At 39.9% G+C, this 19817-nt stretch overlaps 1 protein-coding gene across 1 annotated transcript in view; it reads right to left on the bottom strand.

Moving 5' to 3' along the window:
- ADGRV1 (adhesion G protein-coupled receptor V1) overlaps window positions 1–19817 on the bottom strand; it is a 3979741-nt gene that overhangs the window by 2273631 nt on the left and 1686293 nt on the right. The window contains exon 64 of the mRNA XM_044064182.1: window positions 3250–3482. Within this exon, the coding sequence (XP_043920117.1) occupies window positions 3250–3482 (233 nt within the window). The remainder of the gene's footprint in view (window positions 1–3249; window positions 3483–19817) is intronic.

Here is a 19817-nt window from a genome sequence, read left to right as displayed (position 1 = left end):
GTGCAATTACATTCTGTCTCGCATTGCTTCTAGCTTGCCTTACCATATAATTCAACCTCTTCTCACACAGTGTTAATGTGTGGTTTCTGCCAATGTCCAGGATAACTTGATTCCATGTTTTACCCTCTCAATTTGTTTGGATGCCCCTTTACCAAATAAGTGTTTCACATATGTCACAAAAAAACGAACACAGCAATGTAGAGATGAAACCTTTAATGCAAAGCTTTCAGGTAAAACCCTTCCTCAGAGCTAAAAATATTTATCTTATTCATACCTTTTAAACAACATTAAACCATCACACAGACAATGGAAAAGCTTACTTAATCAATCAATTAAGACGTGATAAAAAATGTAATAGAACTTAGTTCATTCTTAAAGATACAAAATCACCTAAGGCATGCTTGTTTAAATTTAACAGTGGGGCTTTAATGTAACCGCTTGGTTAATACCAGGCGGAATATCAGCTTGTAATTGTAAAGTCTACTTATATTCCCTAACCTCAAGTTTATTATTGATGTCACCTCTCCTAATATTTTTATTAAGAATATTTGTAACCTAAAAACAAAGACGTGAAGGACCAGCTTCCTGAACATGTTTAGCCAAAGAATTAGTCATTACTCTTTGTCTAATATCTGTAATATCTGACTTGTGCTCAATAATTCTATCCTTTAATCTCTTAACAGATTTCCCAACATAGAAGCTTTTGCATGCCTTACAAGTTGCAAGGTATATAACACAAGTATTACATGTTGCAAACATTTTTAAAATATACTTTTATATGGAGAGACAGGGGAAGGAGCTGAAGTGGTCCCTGTACACAAAGCAACATGAAAAAATAACTGATGACTCTGTTGTTGGTAATTTGTCTAATTTAGTTCTAACAAAGTCCACCCTAACCCTGTTGCAGAAAGGTCTAAAATTCATATTGGCTGCTGCTGATATGTTAACTGATACATTGACAGATATTAAGCTTTTTGTCCGTAATTTAGACCTCAGATTAACTTTTAAAAGTATTACTTCTTTGCTGAACAATGTGTGGAAATGGCCAGTGCCTTTTTAGTCTTTCTATTTATTTATTTACTTTTAAACTTAAAGGGCACTTAGATTTTAAGGGTAGGGCAAAGTCACATAGAAAACATTGTAACCATATTTCTGCAACCTACCTTTTCAACTATAATGCTCACAGGCCTGTTAGAAAACAACACAAGTATACATTCTCAGTGTGCTGCATAACTCTGGCATACATCACTGGTCCTGGACTACAGCTATATGTTTTCTTGTTTGTCACACATCAAAAGGTAAATTTTCTTTGCTGTGACTTAAAATCTGATTATACGATCATGTGTAGGACATGGATTTGAACCCAATAACAGTATGACAAAGAGTTTTTTTTCTCTCAGAATGTTAAATTTGAAGTGGGCAACAGCTGTCAAGTATATACAGCATGAAGGTTAGACATTTATTTATTTATTTATTTTACATTTTATGACTGGGAATGTCCGTCTGAGCTAATTAGCCCTTTTTCAGTGGAGGCCCGAGGAGAAAAGCTCCAAGATAGATTACATGACTAACATCCATAGTACTAATATATGGACAAGTAACAAAAAGTGTACACAATACAAAAAGCATAAAGTCTTAATACAATGAAGTTAAGGAAATAATAACATAATATTTACATGTGATTAGTTTTGGTAACTGTTGAAATGAGAAGTGAAACACAGATGAAAGGAGGGATCGGAGATGGAGCTAGAGGTGAGTTAGTAGTTACGGGAGACAGGTTTATGGGGGATGGTTACACTGACATATCCATTTAGATTGTAGATATTGTTTAGTGGCTGTTTTGAATTGTTTTTGTTGCTGAAGAGTCCTGATTTTGAGTGGTAGATTATTCCAAGTCTTAGCAGGGCTAAAACTATTGAGATGTTGCCCTATTTTAGTTTTAGGTTTATGAATTTGTAATAGCACTTGGCTGGAACTATGGAGAGATCTTGTTGGGGTGTAGTAGAAGATTAGAGTAGAGAGAGTTGGACAATAAGAGGGTTTGTAGATAATTGAATGAATGATCTGAGTCTGAGTTAGCAAGAGAAGGTTGGGTAGCTCAAGCCAGTGTAGTTCTTTCAATGAGAGACAGTGATGGTACTTATATGTATTCTGTGCAGCAAATCTGGCAATCTTGTTGTAAGTTGTTTCTAGTTTGGCTAATAGTCCAGTGTTGAGGCTAGTTAGAATTTGAGAACTATACAGTAAGGTGGGTAAGAGGTAAGCATTAGATAGGGTTAACTTAGCATCCTTATTAAGAACATGCCGCAGGCAAGACATATTCAGTGACTAGAAGCCAGCATGCCAGCCAAAGATCATCCTATCATCTACCAAGGTAGCTGGCCACAATTTTACCAGTACCTCTTGTTGTTGTCCTGCTATATTAATTATTATATTACTCTGTATACTGTTTACACTGTTTGTATTCTGTTCTAACTACTGTATTATAAAAGAATTATTATTAAGCTTTATTACTGTATGTGGAGCTTTTCTGCCAGGGCCTCTGCTGATAACAGGCTTCTGGCACAGTCAGCCACTATCCAGTTAACAAATGCAATAAATATATATATATATATATATATATATATATATATATATATATATATATATATATATATAAAATGCCCTGAACTTGGGAAACAGGCAGTGTCATCAGTACATATTAACCAACAACTATTTTTTAAGTGGTAATCTTTTCGGTTTAAATATGAACAGATTTTCAAATTCAGTTAACACACTATTTTGTTATTATTTCTGACCCTTCACTTGCAGTGTATAACACTACATGGTGTGTGAAAATTGATTTTCAATATGCTTAAAATAAACACTGCCAAATTTATAAAAAAGATGGGACAGTAAGATAATTGAAACAATTCAGCAAATGTTAAGTTCAGAAAATTACTTCATGATTCTATAAGTTGCATTCTTAAAATAAATTTGCTAAACTGGTGACATTAATGTGAATCCCTGCTCTAATTATGTAATATACTGCACCATCAGTGTATTCTACGGCAAATAGATACAGACATATTGAACATATTTACAAAAGTCCAGACTACTAAAGACAGGAAAGACGATACAAAACAAGACAGCATATGACAGTAGAGAGACAGAGTGATGGTGTAGGTCATTAAAACTTTGAAATCAAACAAAAGTGTTATCTAACTGTTAACTAAACAGAAACTCCCAGAAGTGCTATATGCCATTTACCTTCCAATAAGCTCCAACCGTGTTAGATTTACAAAGAATTGTTCTGGTCCTTCTGGATCACTATCATCGAGTATGTCAATGGTAAACCACTTTGTTGTCACATTTGGCTCGAACACTATTCTTCCTACTGTAGAGATGAAGTCAGATCCCCCAAAGGCAGTACTGTTAGATGTCTGGTACCAGACCTGCACTTGTCCAAACCGTCCACTAGATCTTGTAACTGAAATGTTAACCTAATTCAAAATAAACAATCAGTGAATGTTCAAGTAACTTAAGAAAATTTGTGTTTTTATTAGTAAAAGTAATCTCAGTCAAAAGAGAAGATTCTTAGAAGAACAGTTTAAAAATATGAACACAATATTTTATATCCTATAGGAATTTTTTTCTTTCTATCAATCTCTACCTGCATATTGCTTAGATCTGAGTAATTAGATTAGGAATACAATATGCCTGGTTTGCTTTGTTAAAATGGTATGTGTCAACAGTGGGTTTCCTCAACTTAAAAACTGAAAAAAAAATGCCTTTACTGCAGTCCAAGAAACAGTTTATTTTTATGACATCTGTTATCAAATGTGCAGTTTACCTGTAAGCTTCATTGTCTTTGACTGAGTCAATGAAGGCAGAGCTTAATAAGGGGGGGGGGTTTAAATAATACCACCTGGAGTTCCTTAGCATTCTGGCAGTGGCTTGAAGGAAGTGTGAACTGGTCAGAAGGTGTGGTAGTTTCTTTCAGCTCATAAAGATGGAGCCGTCTGTCAGCAACTATACAAGAAGTGGTATGTCATTAATTTACTGTCAGAAGTGATATTACAACCAAGAAAAATCAGATTCTTAGTTTGGCCTGGTGATAAGGCCATTAAGTTGCAGTCATAGCGTTTCAGGTTTGAGTTTTGTTTTGGTATTTTAGTCAGATTTTACCTGATTATTTATATAACTTCTTGAGGGATGTGTTAAACTACAGTGAAGGGTTGAGGGAAGTTGAAGACTGGTAGTTGAAAGATCCAAGTATGATCCTGTGAAAGTTTTTTTCTAGTGTGTGTGTGTGTGTGTGTGTGTGTGTGTGTGTGTGTGTGTGTGTGTGTGTGTGTGTGTGTGTGTGTGTGTGTGTGTGTGTGTTTGTTGTACTGTAGCACTATTATATGGTGGTACCTGGTTTGGAACTTTTGATGGCTTACGTGTGGTTAATGTTGCTGTGGGATTTAACTTGTTCTTTATCTTTCTGTTCAGTAAATTGTGTGCAGCTTGGCTTTGCCATTTGTTGTGTTTGCTGGGACAAGTAATTTGGGCAGAATGTTCTTGTTTACGTTGACTTGTACCCAGATACTTTAAACTGCTTTCATTTTCATATGTTATATAGTTAGCTGGGAAAGATATGAGTCTATTTAAAAAAAAAAAGGGAGACAGAAAGGAAACTTTTAGTATTTTGAACACTGCAAAAACTCCAATGCGCAGTCCAGTATCAATAAAGGCTTTCCTCTGTAGTAGAAATGTAATTCCTTCAATATTCCACTGCAGTTCAGCAAAAATTACAAATTTTAATGAAAAAATAATAAAAGACAGTAAAAAGCAACCAGATTGAGCGCTTCATCTCCTCCACGGAGACTTCATCAGAATCTACATTTTTCCACTCACCCTCAGTTTAAATAATGGTTCCAGTTGTTTAATTAGTTAATTAGTTTTGAAATCCTATAGGCTGGCCATAAATTAATACAAATTTTAACTCTTTCTTGCATGAAACCTTTCCAAAAAAGAGGTTGTGAAAAAAGTTATAAAAAGATACATTGTTTAAAACTCATCCAAAACAGTACAATAGGAAAAACAGGACTTCCATCAGAAACTTGTTTTGTTAAAAAACAGTAGAAAAATATTGTACATAATCTTGTAAATGAGATATGTCAACCTTAAATAGGTATAAAGTTTGTAATACTTATAAAATACTGAGCTAAAGGTTCATTGTTGTTCCATTAAGTGTTTATATTAAAAAATCTTATTAGAAAATTCTTATTAAAAATGTTATTATACAAGTTCATTTTAAAAAATAAAAAATTATGTAATATATAAATATTCTAATAAAATAATATATTGTAAATACATATATTATACCATAAAATAGAATAACATGAGGTAAAAATGAAATAAAATGTTATGTAAGATAAAATGAAATAAAATGTTGTATAAGATGAAATGGTGACCTTAGTGGTGCCTCTTGGGGTCCTCTGACAACTACAGTGAAGGGTTAAGGGAAGTTGAAGACTGGTAGTTGAAAGATCCAAGTATGATCCTGTGAAAGTTTTTTTCTAGTGTGTGTGTGTGTGTGTGTGTGTGTGTGTGTGTGTGTGTGTGTGTGTGTGTGTGTGTGTGTGTTTGTTGTACTGTAGCACTATTATATGGTGGTACCTGGTTTGGAACTTTTGAAGGCTTACGTGTGGTTAATGTTGCTGTGGGATTTAACTTGTTCTTTATCTTTCTGTTCAGTAAATTGTGTGCAGCTTGGCTTTGCCATTTGTTGTGTTTGCTGGGACAAGTAATTTGGGCAGAATGTTCTTCTTTATGTTGACTTGTACCCAGATACTTTAAACTGCTTTCATTTTCATATGTTATATAGTTAGCTGGGAAGGATATGAGTCTATTTAAAAAAAAAAAAAAAAAAAGGGAGACAGAAAGGAAACTTTTAGTATTCTGAACACTGCAGCAGATGTTACCCAGATGCAGCTGAAGTCAGGGATAAGGAAGGGATTGGTCCTGCCATTTCTTTTTTCATAAAAACATTCATAGGAGTATTTCAAAGAAGCTGCTGTAGGCTTGAGCAATACTGTGGGCTGTCTTATTTGTCCTTGAATTATTTTCTTCTGTCAATATTCTTACTGATTCTTATAGGTTCATAGGTTCATAGGTTTATACTAGGCTATCTGCCCTAAGGCATTTATAAGCCTAGCCCAAATTATTGTGGCTTACGCCACCCCTTATATGAAAAAATACTGTGCCCATTAGTTTGTTGTGCCTCTGTCCAGCAGTGACCCAGAGATGATTCCCGGGGTAAACCTACGATCTCCCATCCACAGGTCTAGATTTCTCTTGAACAGAGTCAGCGAGGTGCTCTGCCTCACATGGACCGGGATTTTATTCCACAGCATAGGGAGTCTCTGAGTGATAAATCTATCCCTCCAGCACGTCCTATTTATATCCGTGCTAAGGTTTAAGTCGCTTGCTCTAGTGGTTTTGGTGGATTTGGATTTTTGAGGTGGAGCATGTCCATTAATTCCGGGTTGGACATGGCCTTGTATGTCAGGCACATGTCACCTCTGAGCAGACGGTATGCGACTGAATAGAGCTGGAGTTTCTTCAATCTGGCAGCATATGACAGATTTTGGAGTCCCTTTATCCTTTTGGTGAGGAACTTTTGGGGTCTCTCCAATTGCTGCAGATGTCGGGTGAGATACATCCCGAATGGGGCATTGTACTCGATCATTGGTCTGATAAGTGAAGAGTACAGGGAACAATGACCTCACTAGATCTGGATGTAAATCCTTCATGATCAGGTGGGCAATGTAGAAGGTCTTTCTAACCACTTTAGCAATGTGAGTGTCAAAAGAAAGGCCACTGTCAACCTGGGTCCCCAGGTCCCTGATAACTTCTTCTGTGCTTAGTGGATTGCCACCTATATGGTAGCTTGGGGTTACCTTGTTTTTCCCGAAGGGTATGACTATACATTTTTGGCGTTTAACTTCAGGCCATGGCTCTGGCACCAGCTATCTGTTTCCGTGAGTCCCTTCTGAAGGATATCAGTGTCCGATGCACTTTCCACTATGGCCCAGTTTGCAGTCATCTGCAAACTTTGTCAGCCAAAGTCCTCCCATGTTGGCCTGTACTTCTGAGAAGTAGATGCCAAACAATAGGGGCCAAGGACCGAGCCCTGTGGGACACCACTTGTGACCGGCTTGGAGTCTGACACAGCGCCAGCAACTCTAACCCTGTGGGTTCTGTCCTTAAGCCAGTTTGCAACCCATCTTGTGACATATGGGTTTACATTTAAGCTGGTAAGTTTTTCTACAATACCCGAGTGGGGTATTGTGTCGAACGCCTTTGCAAGGTCAAGGTAGGCTGTATGGACTGCCTTTCCCTCATCAATGGCCTTGGTGACTATTTCGAAGAAGTCGACCAAGTTCAAAAGGCATGATCTTCCCTTGACAAAGCCAAACTGGGTCGGGTCCAATGTCTGCAAGTCCCCTATATCTTTGTTTATGAGCTCCATTATGATCCTCTCCATAGCTTTGCAGACTAGACTTGTTAAGCTTATGGGGCGGTAATTACCAGGGTCCAGAGGCGCCACCTTTGTGGAGTGGGACCACAGTTGCCGTACGCCACTCCTTGGGCACGTATCCTGTGGTAAGGCTGAGATTAAACAGCTGCCTTATGTGCGGGTTTAATTCCTCATTTAGCTCGTGTAGCACACAGCCGGGGACACCATCCGGTCCCATTGATGCTGTGTTTTTAGCTTTAGAGAGAGCAGCTTTCACCTGCGCATTTGAGATGTCCGGGAGGCTACACTCGGCTGGGATAGTTATCTGTCCTTTAGGGGGGGAGAGGGGGGTGAAGTTTGCACTGAACCTGTCTGCCAGTATGTTGGCAATGTCTGTGGGTTCAGTGATTTTTGTATCATTTTGGACTAATTCTGAGCATATCTGTGAGTTTCCACCCAGGTTCCTAACATAGCTGAAAAAGGCCTTATGATTGTCCTTTGAATCCATGGCAATTTTTCTCTCAAAATTGGCCTTAGTTGATTTTATGAGTGCTCGTATTTTTTTACTAATAATGATCAGGGGTGACTTCCTTTTATGGATTTTGTTCTATCATGTAATAGCTTTCTCCTCTTATTGTAAAGTTTGTTAATGGCTGGGGTCCACCAGACTGGACGTTTGCCCTTTGTGGAAAGAGTCTTGGTTTTATTTGGGATTGCCTGATCCATGCAGTCCTGGAGGTGTTCATAGAAGGCATTTGTAAGGGCTTCCGCAGCTTGGGTTGTGGTTTCCTCTGACTCAGGGGCCTTGAAGGATACCACACCAGTCTTGAGTAGTGTGAAGTTTGCTTTAGAGAAGTTCTTCACTATGGTCTTTTTGTTTGGGGTGGGGCGGGATGTGGATTTCCAGTGAGATTAGTTTATGATCAGATCTCACCAATGAGGGATATACTTCCGGTGTGGAGCATTTTGTCCCCATGTTTGTGACAATGAGATCTAGTATATTTTCTCCTCTCGTGGGAACAGTGACTAGCTGTTCCATGGCATTTGAATTTATGAACTCCAGGAACCGTTGGGCTAGAAAGTTAGGGCTTGAGTAATGTTCCCAGTCTATATTCGGGTAGTTGAAGTCACCCAATATGATGGTGTTTGGAGATACATTTATACCCTCCAGTGTCTTCAGGAATGCTGTGTGGGGTTCCTGAGTTTGAGAGGGTGGCCTGTAGCATGCTACAATTTGTAGAGCAGTTTTGTCTATTGTTAGTTGCACCTGGATGGTTTCCGAAGCTTCATGCGTTGCCACCAACCTGGAGGTGTGAGTATCCTTTATGAATATGGATACACCCCCTCCTTTTGTGGAGTGGTCCGGGTTTTGGGGCCGGAACGCATGATATGAGGTAAAACCTAATAGTGCCGGGGTGCTCTCAGGAGCCTTGAACCAGGTTTCAGTTACAGCACAGACATCGATGTTCTCCATACTGAGAAGGGCCTCGAGTGCGTGCATTTTAAGAATATTAATTAAATAAAAATGATATAGAAAGAAAGAATAAAAGGAATATCATTTAAAGGGGAAGTAGAAGACACTATTACAAGGACTGGCACCACAGCAGGAAGGCAGGGCCTCTTCAGACTGAGTAGAAGCAAGAAATAGGTTATAACATTAGCTGACAGACAACCTGTCATAACAGTCAAAAAATATCAAGCCCAGCAAGATCAACAAAAAGACTATCTATATATTTATTTACCAGGAAAGTCCAACTTCGAACAAAGCCAATTTTCAGCAGAGGCCTGGGGAGAAACGCTCTCGACAGATGTCTCTGTAATGGTGGAGGAAACTGGAGCACCTGGAGAAAACCCACACAAACACAGGGAGGACATGCATACTCCAGAAGGCACTCCAGCCAAGGATCAATCCTGAGAACCTCTTGCTGTCAGGCAACAATGCTACTGCTCCATCTATATATATATATATATATATATATATATATATATATATATATATATATATATGTATATATCTATATACACACATACACACACACATATATATATATATATATATATATATATATAGATACAGATATATAGAAAAATATTTATATATATATATATATAGATACAGATATATAGAAAAATATTTATATATATATATATATATATATATATATAATATACATATATATATATATATATATATATATATATATATATATATATATATATATATATATATATGCTCCAGAGATCTAAACCTTGTCATCACAATAAACAAAACATGCTGGAGGGAAAGGTTCCTGACCCACAGACTCCCAAGACTCTGGAATAGACTGCCCATACATGTCAAACAGAGTGCCTCTTTGACTCTCTTCAAAAGGAACCTTGATGATTGGATGGGAGAAAGGAAATTCACCCGGGGATCACGTCAGTCACCCTGCTAGACAGAGGTCCAGGGAAGGAAATAGTGTCGGAAGAAATAGCCAGGGAATTGTTATGGCTAGGCTTGTATAGGCCCTAGGGCCGATAGCCTAGTACCATATATATATATATATATATGGTTCCACTTGAAATCATCGAATTATCATTTCATCGAATTGCAAATCATCGAGACCAATTTGTAGAAAATTAATTTAATCGAAAAATCATATCATCGAATCTCAAATCATCAAAAACTATGAAGCAACTACAAATAACATTCCACAAAGTTTTTACTGTGTTTATGCAGGGGGCAAGCCCCCTTGTACCCCCCACCCCACCGTAAATAAATATACCAACTCCAAGGTTGCACTACAGTGGGGGAAAGAGGTTATTTCCTAACCCCACTGTAGTGCGACCTTGGAGTTGGTATAGTTTATTACGGGGGGTGTGGGGGGCTTTCCCCCCTGCATAAACATAGTAAACAGTGTCTGGGATGTTATTTGTAGCTGCTTCATAGTTTTCGATGATTTGAGATGCGATGATATGAGTTTTCGATTAAATGAGTTTTCGACGATTTGGTCTCGATGATTTGCAATTCCATGAAATGGTAATTTGATGATTTCAAGTGGAACCATATATATGTATATATATATATATATATATATATATATATATATATATATATATATATGTATATAGATTAGATATACATATAGATACATATATATATATATGTATGGGTCTACTTGAAAACACCAACATGCCAAAACACAGACAACGAGAACACCGAGACCGGAAGATCGAAAACTGAGATGACCGACAGTTTAAAAGCACGACGCTGAGAGCACGACATGTTAAGGTAAGTGTGCAATAGTGACAGACCTTAGGGTTAGGGGCGGGTTAAGTGATTTAGGGTTAGGGTGCAGGTAAGGTAAGTGTGCGATAGTGACAGACTTTAGGGTTAGGGATGGGTTAAATGAGTTATGGTTAAGGCGCGGGTTAGGTAAGGGTGCGATAGTGACGGACCTTAGGGTTAGGGTTTGGGTTAAGGTTAGTGCCTAGATAGTTGTGTATGTAAGGTTTAGTGTAGGTTTGTAAGGTTTTTGGTGTGCTTGTGTTGTGTGTGTGTTTTTCAGAAAAGATATTTATTTTGTTTTTTGACTGTCGGGATTGTGGTTTGTCGGGCATGTGAAGTTTTGTGCTTTTAAACTGTCGGTTATCTCAGTTGTCGATCTTCTGGTCTCGGTGTTCTCGTCGTCGGTGTTTTGGCATGTCGGTGTTTTCAAGTAGACCCATATATTTATAGATATATATATATATATATATATATATATATATATATATATATATATATATATATATATATATATATATATATACATATACATATAGATAGATATATACACACATACACACACATATAAACAAGCAAGTCCTTCAAAGTAGGTTATGGCTTGGACAGTTTGCCATTGGCAATAAGCTACCTCAGCACCTCAGGCAGTGGAGTATAGTACTCATTTTACAGTTTTTGGTGCAGAGATTTTTTCATGGATGATGCACCTTATACATACATGTTAAGTTAGCTATCCTCATTCAGGGGTCTTCCTGATTTTTCCAATCATTGGGTTACCATCAGAATTATGAAGGGTTGGGAGAATATTACAGCAGCCTTGAGACACCCTAGGAAACCAATTGGCATCCATCATATGGAAATCATTGTTAAGGGTCTCTACTACACTTTTAACATCTATTATTCCTTTACATTATGGACCACCTTGTTTATATGACTGTATGCTGTGGCTTTTTGAACCAATGAGTTACTACATTATTTGCAATGGGAGGACATTGTTATTGCCAAGCATTTTGCCTTAATTTGATTAGGAAACTCCAAACCAGACCATTCTAGCAATGGGTAGTCATCCACTTAGATAAGACCAGCTTTCATAGGTTCATAGGTTCATACTAGGCTATCTGCCCTAGGGCATTTATAAGCCTAGCCAGAGTGTGTTTGGCTTTCACCACCCATTTTAAATTAATTTTGCTATGCCCTTTTTCGATGTTAGTATACTGTGCCTCTGTCTAACAGTGACACAGAAGTGATACCCGGGGTAAACCTATGATCTCCCATCCACTCATCAAGATTACTTTTGAAGAGAGTCAATGAGGGGCTCTGCCTAACCTGGACTGGGATTTTATTCCAGAGTGAAGGGAGCCTCTGGGTTATGAATCTGTCCCTCCAGCATGTCCTATGTATTTCAGTGCTGAGGTTCAAGTCTCTCGAGTGTGTAGCTCGATGGGATTTGGATTTTCTGAGGTGCAGCATGTCCATTAATTCCGGGTTGGACATGGCTTTATATGTCAGGCGCAGATCGCCTCTGAGCAGGCGGTATGCCACTGAGTAGAGCTGGAGTTTCTTTAACCGGGCAGCATATGGCATCTGTTTGAGCCCTTTGATCCTCTTGGGGAAGTACTTTTGGGGTCTTTCCAGTTGCTGCAGGTGTCTGGTAAGGTACATCCCAAAAGGGGCATTGTACTCAATTATGGGCCTGATGAGGGATGAGTAAAGAGGCACGATGACCTCCCCTGATCTAGATGTGAATGCCTTCATGATTAGGTGGGCTATATAAAATGTTTTTCTAACCACTTTGGCCACGTGGTTGTCAAATGAGAGATTGCTATCAACTTGGGTCCCCAGGTCCCTAATTACTTCTTCTGTACTTAATGGATTACCACTTATGTGGTAATTTGTGGGCACTTTGTTTTTGCCAAAGGGGATGACTATACACTTTTTGGCATTTAGCTTGAGGCCATGGCTCTGGCACCAGTTGTCTGTTTCTATAAGGCCCTTTTGGAGGATGCTTGTGTTGGCTGGAGAGTCGATTATGGCGCCCAGTTTGCAGTCATCTGTGAACTTGGTCAGCCACAGTCCTTCCGTGTTGGCCTGTACCTCCAAGAAATATATACCGAACAAGAGAGGTCCCAGGACTGAGCCTTGTGGGATGCCACTTGTAACTGGTTTGGAGTCTGACATGGCTCCAGCAATTCTAACCATGTGGGTTCTGTCCTTGAGCCAGTTTGCAACCCATCTAGTGACATAGGGGTTTATATTTAAGCTGGTGAGCTTATCTATAATGCCTGAGTGGGGTATTGTATCGAAGGCTTTTGCGAGGTCCAGGTAGGTTGTGTGGACCACCTTCCCCTCGTAAATGGCCTTGGTGACTGTTTCAAAGAAATCAACCAGGTTTAAGAGGCAGGATCTGCCCTTAACAAAGCCGAACTGGGTAGGACCCAGTGTCTGTAGGTCCCCAATATCTTTATTTATGAGGTCCATGATGATCCTTAACATAGCTTTGCAGACCAAGCTAGTCAGGCTTATGGGGCGATAGTTTCCAGGATCCGTTGAGACACCACCTTTGTGGAGAGGGACCACTGTTGCTGTACACCACTCTTTGGGTACATATCCTGTAGTAAGGCTGAGATTGAACAGTAGTTTTATGTTTGGGTTTAGCTCTTCTTGGAGTTCATGTAGGACGCAGTCCAGGACACCGTCTGGTCCCATCGATGCTGTGTTTTTTGCTTTGGAGAGGGCAGCTCTTACCTGAGCATCTGAGATGTCAGGGGGGCAACACTCTGCTGGGATAGATATTTGCCCTTTTGGTGGGGAGGGGGGGAGAAGTTTGCACTGAACCTGTCAGCTAGGATGTTGGCAATGTCTGTGGGTTCGGTGTATTTTTGGTAATTTTGGACTAATTCTGAGCATATCTGGGAATTCCCACCCAGGTTCCTAACATAACTAAAGAAAGCCTTGTGATTATTCTTAGCGTCTTGTGCAATTTTTCTCTCAAAGCTGGCCTTAGACGATTTTATGAGTGCCCGTAGTTTTTTGCTAATACTGATCAGAGATGCCTTCCCTTTTTGGGATTTTGCTCTATCATGTAGTAGCTTCCTCCTTCTGTTGTATAGTTTGTTTATGGCTGGGGTCCACCAGACAGGACGTCTGCCTTTGGAGGATTGGGTCTTGGTTTTATTTGGGATTGCCTGATCCATGCATTCCTGAAAGTGTTCATAGAATGCATTTATAAAGGATTCTGCGGTCTGGACCGTATTTTCCACAGGCCCGGGGGCTTTGAAGGATTCCACCTCGGTTTTGAGGAGTGTGAAATTTGCTTTAGAGAAGTTTTTCACTGTGGTTTTCAGGGCAGGGGGTGGAGTCAGGATGTAAATATCCAGTGAGATTAGTTTATGGTCTGATCTTACCAGTGAGGGATACACTTCTGGTCTGGAGCATAGAGTCCCCATGTTGGTGATGATCAGGTCCAGTATGTTTTCCCCTCTTGTGGGAGTGGTAACAAGTTGTTCCATAGCATTTGAGTTTATAAATTCTAGGAACCTTTGGGCTAGGGTGTTGGAGCCAGAGTAATGCTCCCAGTCTATGTTTGGGTAACTGAAGTCGCCCAGTATAATAGTGTTTGGAGAGACCTTCATATTTTCCAGTGTTCTCAGGAAGGCTGAGTGGGGTTCCTGGGTTTGGGATGGTGGTCTGTAGCAGGCTATAAACTGGAAGGCAGTTTTACCCACTGTTAGTTACACGTGGATAGTCTCTGATGCTTTGTGCTGTGCCACCATCCTGGAAGTGTGGGTATCTTTGACGAATATTGATACTCCCCCTCCTTTTGTGGTTCGGTCCAAGTTTTGGGGCCGAAAAGCATGGTATGAGGTATAACCTGGTAGTGCTAGGGTGCTCTCGGGAGCCTTGAACCAAGTTTCTGTTACTGCACAGATATCGATGTTCTCCATGCTAAGGAGAGTTTTAAGTGCGTGCATCTTGAGGTTTAGACTTCTGGCATTGAGTAGCATTACTCTTCGTTTCTTATCCCTTGTGATACCTATGGAGGTGGGTTTGTCTTTTGAGCCTTGCCTAAAAAAGGCACTATGGGGGTAGCAAGAGCCTTTGCCAATATTCGAAAGCCCAAGGGTGACAGGTGCAAGCTATCCTTAGCGAAGCATTGTGGCTTGTCGAGCATGTCATCCCAGGCTGACAGGCATTGGATCCCCTTTGAATGACACCAATACTTAAGCCAATTGTTGAAATTGATCATCTTGTCTTCATATTGTGGCATCATTCTTGGTGAGGGTAAGATGCTACTCAAGGTCAGGGTCATACCGGCCTGGGCTACATGCTCAGAGAGCTCCTCTATGTCTCTTTTCATGTAGTCCAGGGAGGTACAGCTCAGGTCATTCACACCAGCATGGACAATGACTGAGTCATATTTGTACTTGCCTTGGAGTGACCTGAGTGTTTGTGTTATGTGGTGGATCCTAGCGCCCACTTGCTTCATCCATTGAGCTGCCTTCCTGCACAGGCTACTCCCTGTATGTGGGTTAATCGGGCCTATTTTTCATCTAAAATCAGAACAATTAATTAGGCTAACAGAAGTCAAGGAAGTCCCTCAATTTCCAAATCATCTCACCACAGGGATACTTCTCTCATTCTATTTACATGGGCCATACCTCTGGTTTAGCATTGGATGGTTATTTTACCAAATCCTCAAAACAGGGACATGGTTAATCTGATGCCTTTATATATATATATATATATATATATATATATATATATATATTTATACATATATATATATTTATATATTTGTATATATATATATATATATATATATATATATATATATCTTAAGCAGTAATACAGTGCTGTTGCTTTCCAGGGGACAAGGTTGTTTGGATTTTAGGACATTCATTCATACAAAGGGCAGCTTGGCAACCAGTGAAATGACAGACTGGACACATCGGTTTCTTAGAATACCACCAATAGGTAGAATGTTGTTTTGGTTTTCCGGTGTAGTTATGGTTTTAGTTTTGGGGCAATTTGGTGTCAGGTAACAATTAGAAGACAATTACCAGCTTCAGTGATCACCCATCTGAGGTCAATGACCTAACCATGGCTCTTAAGAAAATCCTTTTGGGTAGAATTTTGTCTGATCTGCACAGGCTGTGCCATCTTTACCCTAACTTGGTTTTGTTCTGGTCTGCTATTATGCCTAGATACTACTGCCGGCGAGCCATAAGAAGCTCAGGTGTTGAAATGTCAGAGGCTTTATTAATCACAGAGTAGCTTGAGCAGCTCCAGAGTCTGGCTTCAAATGACAGAGCACAGAGACTTAGCAAAAGCTGATAAAGGCTTTTATGATCCAGATTTGGATCGGTTTTGACTTATTCAGTCTCCAGTATACTCTGTCTATTACTGAATACTTCAAATACTGTATAAGTTTTGATTAGTGAAAATGATTAAGAACTTGTTGATCTTATGTGAATATGTTATGGGTGAGAGGCTGCTTGGGAAGAACAGCATATCAAGCATGCCAGTGGATAGTTGCCTTGTGGCTTATGCCCCTAACATTCCCCTTCTATACCTCAGTGGCCCCTTGAAGGTTGACAGGCCAGGCTGACAAAAGAGGCTTGGGCCAAGGCTAGTTTTGGATGGGCTAGGAGTTTATCTTGAAATTCTTGGTTGATAAGTCATGCCTGAGAGGGCCTAATTATGCACCCAGACCATAGACAGTAGCCGGAATAGGCTTGGTTACACCAACCAGCATGAGTTGTCTCAGAGCGGCTATAACTGTTTATTTTAAATGTTATGTTGGCTTCACCTGTACTTATTGTTTTTTTTTCCATCAATAAAATGATCACAAAGGGAACTCAGTGTCATATTTAACTCAGCTCTAGAGGACAATGTACCCTGTTAGACTATGGCTAACCCTTTACATGATAAATGCTCTCTACTAGAAGCCATATCTTGACTTAAAGAAATGGTAACTTATAAGGATCATTACCTTCACTATAGTCATACTAGTAATATTTATTTAGAAAATAAAATGCAGACATAACATGTAAATTAAATGAATAAATAAAACATTGCCCTACTTCAATAAGAGATCACATGAACCCCCTGCATTTAAGGATTTAAAAATGACTTATGATATTCTGATGCATATGATCTCCCTTTGAACTACAACCCTACACCAACTGTCTAGCCACTTGACACATAGTAGTCCTTCCCTCATTCTTTCCGCCACACATTTTATTCTGCCCTCTTTCCTTTTTCTAACAAAAAGTACCTTTACCATTGGGTTTTCCCTTTCTTGATCATTTTAATGCAGTTCTATATAACATTTCAAACCTCTTCTTTATGGTATACTTTTAACTTCTACTCTTTTCACTTATGCAGAGATTGTTTTTCCTGATGCCCTTTGTATTGTCTACAGCAGAGCATACTGACAGAGTTTGTAGGCTATTCCCACTGCATCCTTTTGCATCTCCTCTGGTACATCTATTCTGAAGTGCTGGATGTGGAACTAATGCATATCTTTTGCTGCATACTTTTGTCTGCTTTCCTGTTCTCCCACATTTCTAGTAATTCAGTCTTCAAATTACCTGCTTCATTACAAATGACTATTAGGAAACTGTAGAAGACGTATAATGAATAACCAGTTTGTCTTGGAACTAAAATGTATAATACTTTCTTTTCACAGTCATGAACAGTATGGATGCAACGAGATGAGAAATGTCAGCATATTCAGGGGAATTCAATAAAGCCTACATGGAGCAATTTGCCATGTCAGCATAGTGGCATGGCTCCAACACGGAACATGGCTGATGAGCAATCCAATAAACAATGCGGAGGGGTGTGCATGAACGTGCAGACATGGAAGTGTCCTTGGAATGCAAATTCCCTTATAAGTTGGTGAAATCAATGCAAATGAGGTTGATTTGTGATTCAATAAGCAGAAAGGCATCCATGTAGATGCCATGTTGGTGTTAGAAATGTACATGGACAGAAACTGTGTACCGGAATGTAAATTTTAAATAGGGGTTATACAAGCCCAAATAAAATGGTGGCTATTGCACTGTAGCATGCAAATGGCCACAACTATATGGAAATCAATAATAAAATAAAAAAAAATTTAATACATATATTACGTTTCCACAGCACGCAGTGACATGCAAACATGCTGTTACAAAAAAAAAAAAATAATTAAAAAGTATAAAAAATGAAAATTAGACATTTGAACAAATATTGGATTATAGTAGCATTGTCACCTCACAGTAAGACATTGTTCTGTTCGACTCTCAACTAGAGCGTCTTCTGTGTGGAGACATGCGTGAATGGGAGTACCTTCATTGAAGGTTCTGCATCAGAGTTGGCAACTCGGCATGTAAAAATCTACTGCCAATCATTAGCGGTCCGGAGTTCCGCTGTGGCGACCCCTAACCGGGAAAAGCCGAAAGACACAATAAAAAAAATGCCTAGCATGCAGAGTCTTACAATGGCAGGTTTCAGTGGCTGCTATGGAGGCAGGCCCTAGAGTAGTGCAGTATCCAGGGTATACTCAATTAGCTGTCTGTAAATGAGCTGGGGTTACTGAATAGCAAAAAGGGCCAATGTGACCACAGATACAACCCGTGGTAGGGCTAGAACCATGTAGGTAGTAGTAGAACAGGCAGCTGACATCAAAAGGGAGTGTGTCATGCTATGTGTAAGGAGACTGGTGCTCAGCAGTGCCTGTTTGCTTTCAGCTAAGGACTGCTAAGCCGGGAGTGTGTGTCCGATGATTCTGAGCTGTGTTTGGTCCCACAGTGCGAGTTTGAGCAGTATAAAGTATGCATACAGCCTACAATCTGATTTTTCCCAAATACTCTGCACCATTGGAGTACACATTTGGGAATTTTAACTGACAAAATTATAGGGGCTGCTCCTGCACTGCTACATCTGTATGTGCTAGAGTTTGAGGTCAGTGATGATGCTGATGCTGACAATAGGCCCAAACTGAGAAGGAAAAGAGTGTTCAGACCCAGGGTAACATTCCGGGAGCTATATGAACTGGAGAGTGTACAGCACTACAGGGTGGATAGCGACATACTACAAGAACTCACCAAGCTCTGCCACCCTCAACTCAGACCCAGAGCCAACAGAGGGGAACCCATCCCAGTGGAAACAAAGGTATGTGTAGCCCTTAGAATATTAGCTACAGGTACTTTTCAAAGACCAAATGGGGACATAATGGGGGTCTCATAGGCATCTGCATTCAGGTTACTCCACCAGTTCCTGGATGTCATGCAAGTAGATGCCAGTGAGCACATTTATTTATCCCGCATCCCTGAGGAGAGGGCCAGCAATAAGCATCTCTTCCACTGTGTAGCACACTACCCTGCAGTACTGGGGGCCATAGACTGAACTCATGTGCACAACAAAGCACCACCTGGTGAAGAAGGTAGAGTCTACATCAACCACAAAGGTTATCACTCCATCACCTGCCAAGTCATGTGCAATACCCAGGGCATTATCATGAATGTGTGTGCCTGCAGCTCTGGCAGTTATCATGACTCCCACATCTGGCATGCATCACAGCTGTACTAGACATTTGCCAGGGTGGACACCCATACGGCCATCTACTGGGGGATGCTGGCTATGTACTGGAACCATGGATGATGACACCCATCAGAAATGCACACACACCTATAGAATAATACTATAATGAGGCAATCACACAAGCTAGGAACATCATAGAGCATGTGTTTGGGCTGCTCAAGTCATGTTTCTGCTGCCTTGATATAAAAGGTGGAGCCCTGCAGTAGTCTCCAGTTGCATGTGCACACATGTTCACAGTATGTGTCATGCTACACAATATGATCCTGCAGAAACAGCTGTAGCAGGAACATCACAGGGAAGGGACACACAGCCACCAACCAGTGCCAAGGTCCCCACAGTCACAGGGGGACTCAAAGGAGAAACCCGCTATGCCTGTCCTTGTGGAGAGATGTAGGCATGCACATGCACTGACATCCTAGTGACCTAGGGACTGACACCTCACTCCAGCTAACATACATACTAAAAAGGATGTCA

The sequence above is a fragment of the Protopterus annectens genome, chromosome 2.part2, assembly GCF_019279795.1.
Source record: "Protopterus annectens isolate FY-2018-M chromosome 2.part2, PAN1.0, whole genome shotgun sequence".
Lineage (NCBI taxonomy): Eukaryota > Metazoa > Chordata > Ceratodontiformes > Protopteridae > Protopterus > Protopterus annectens.
This window is presented reverse-complemented; position numbering and strand designations above follow the sequence as displayed.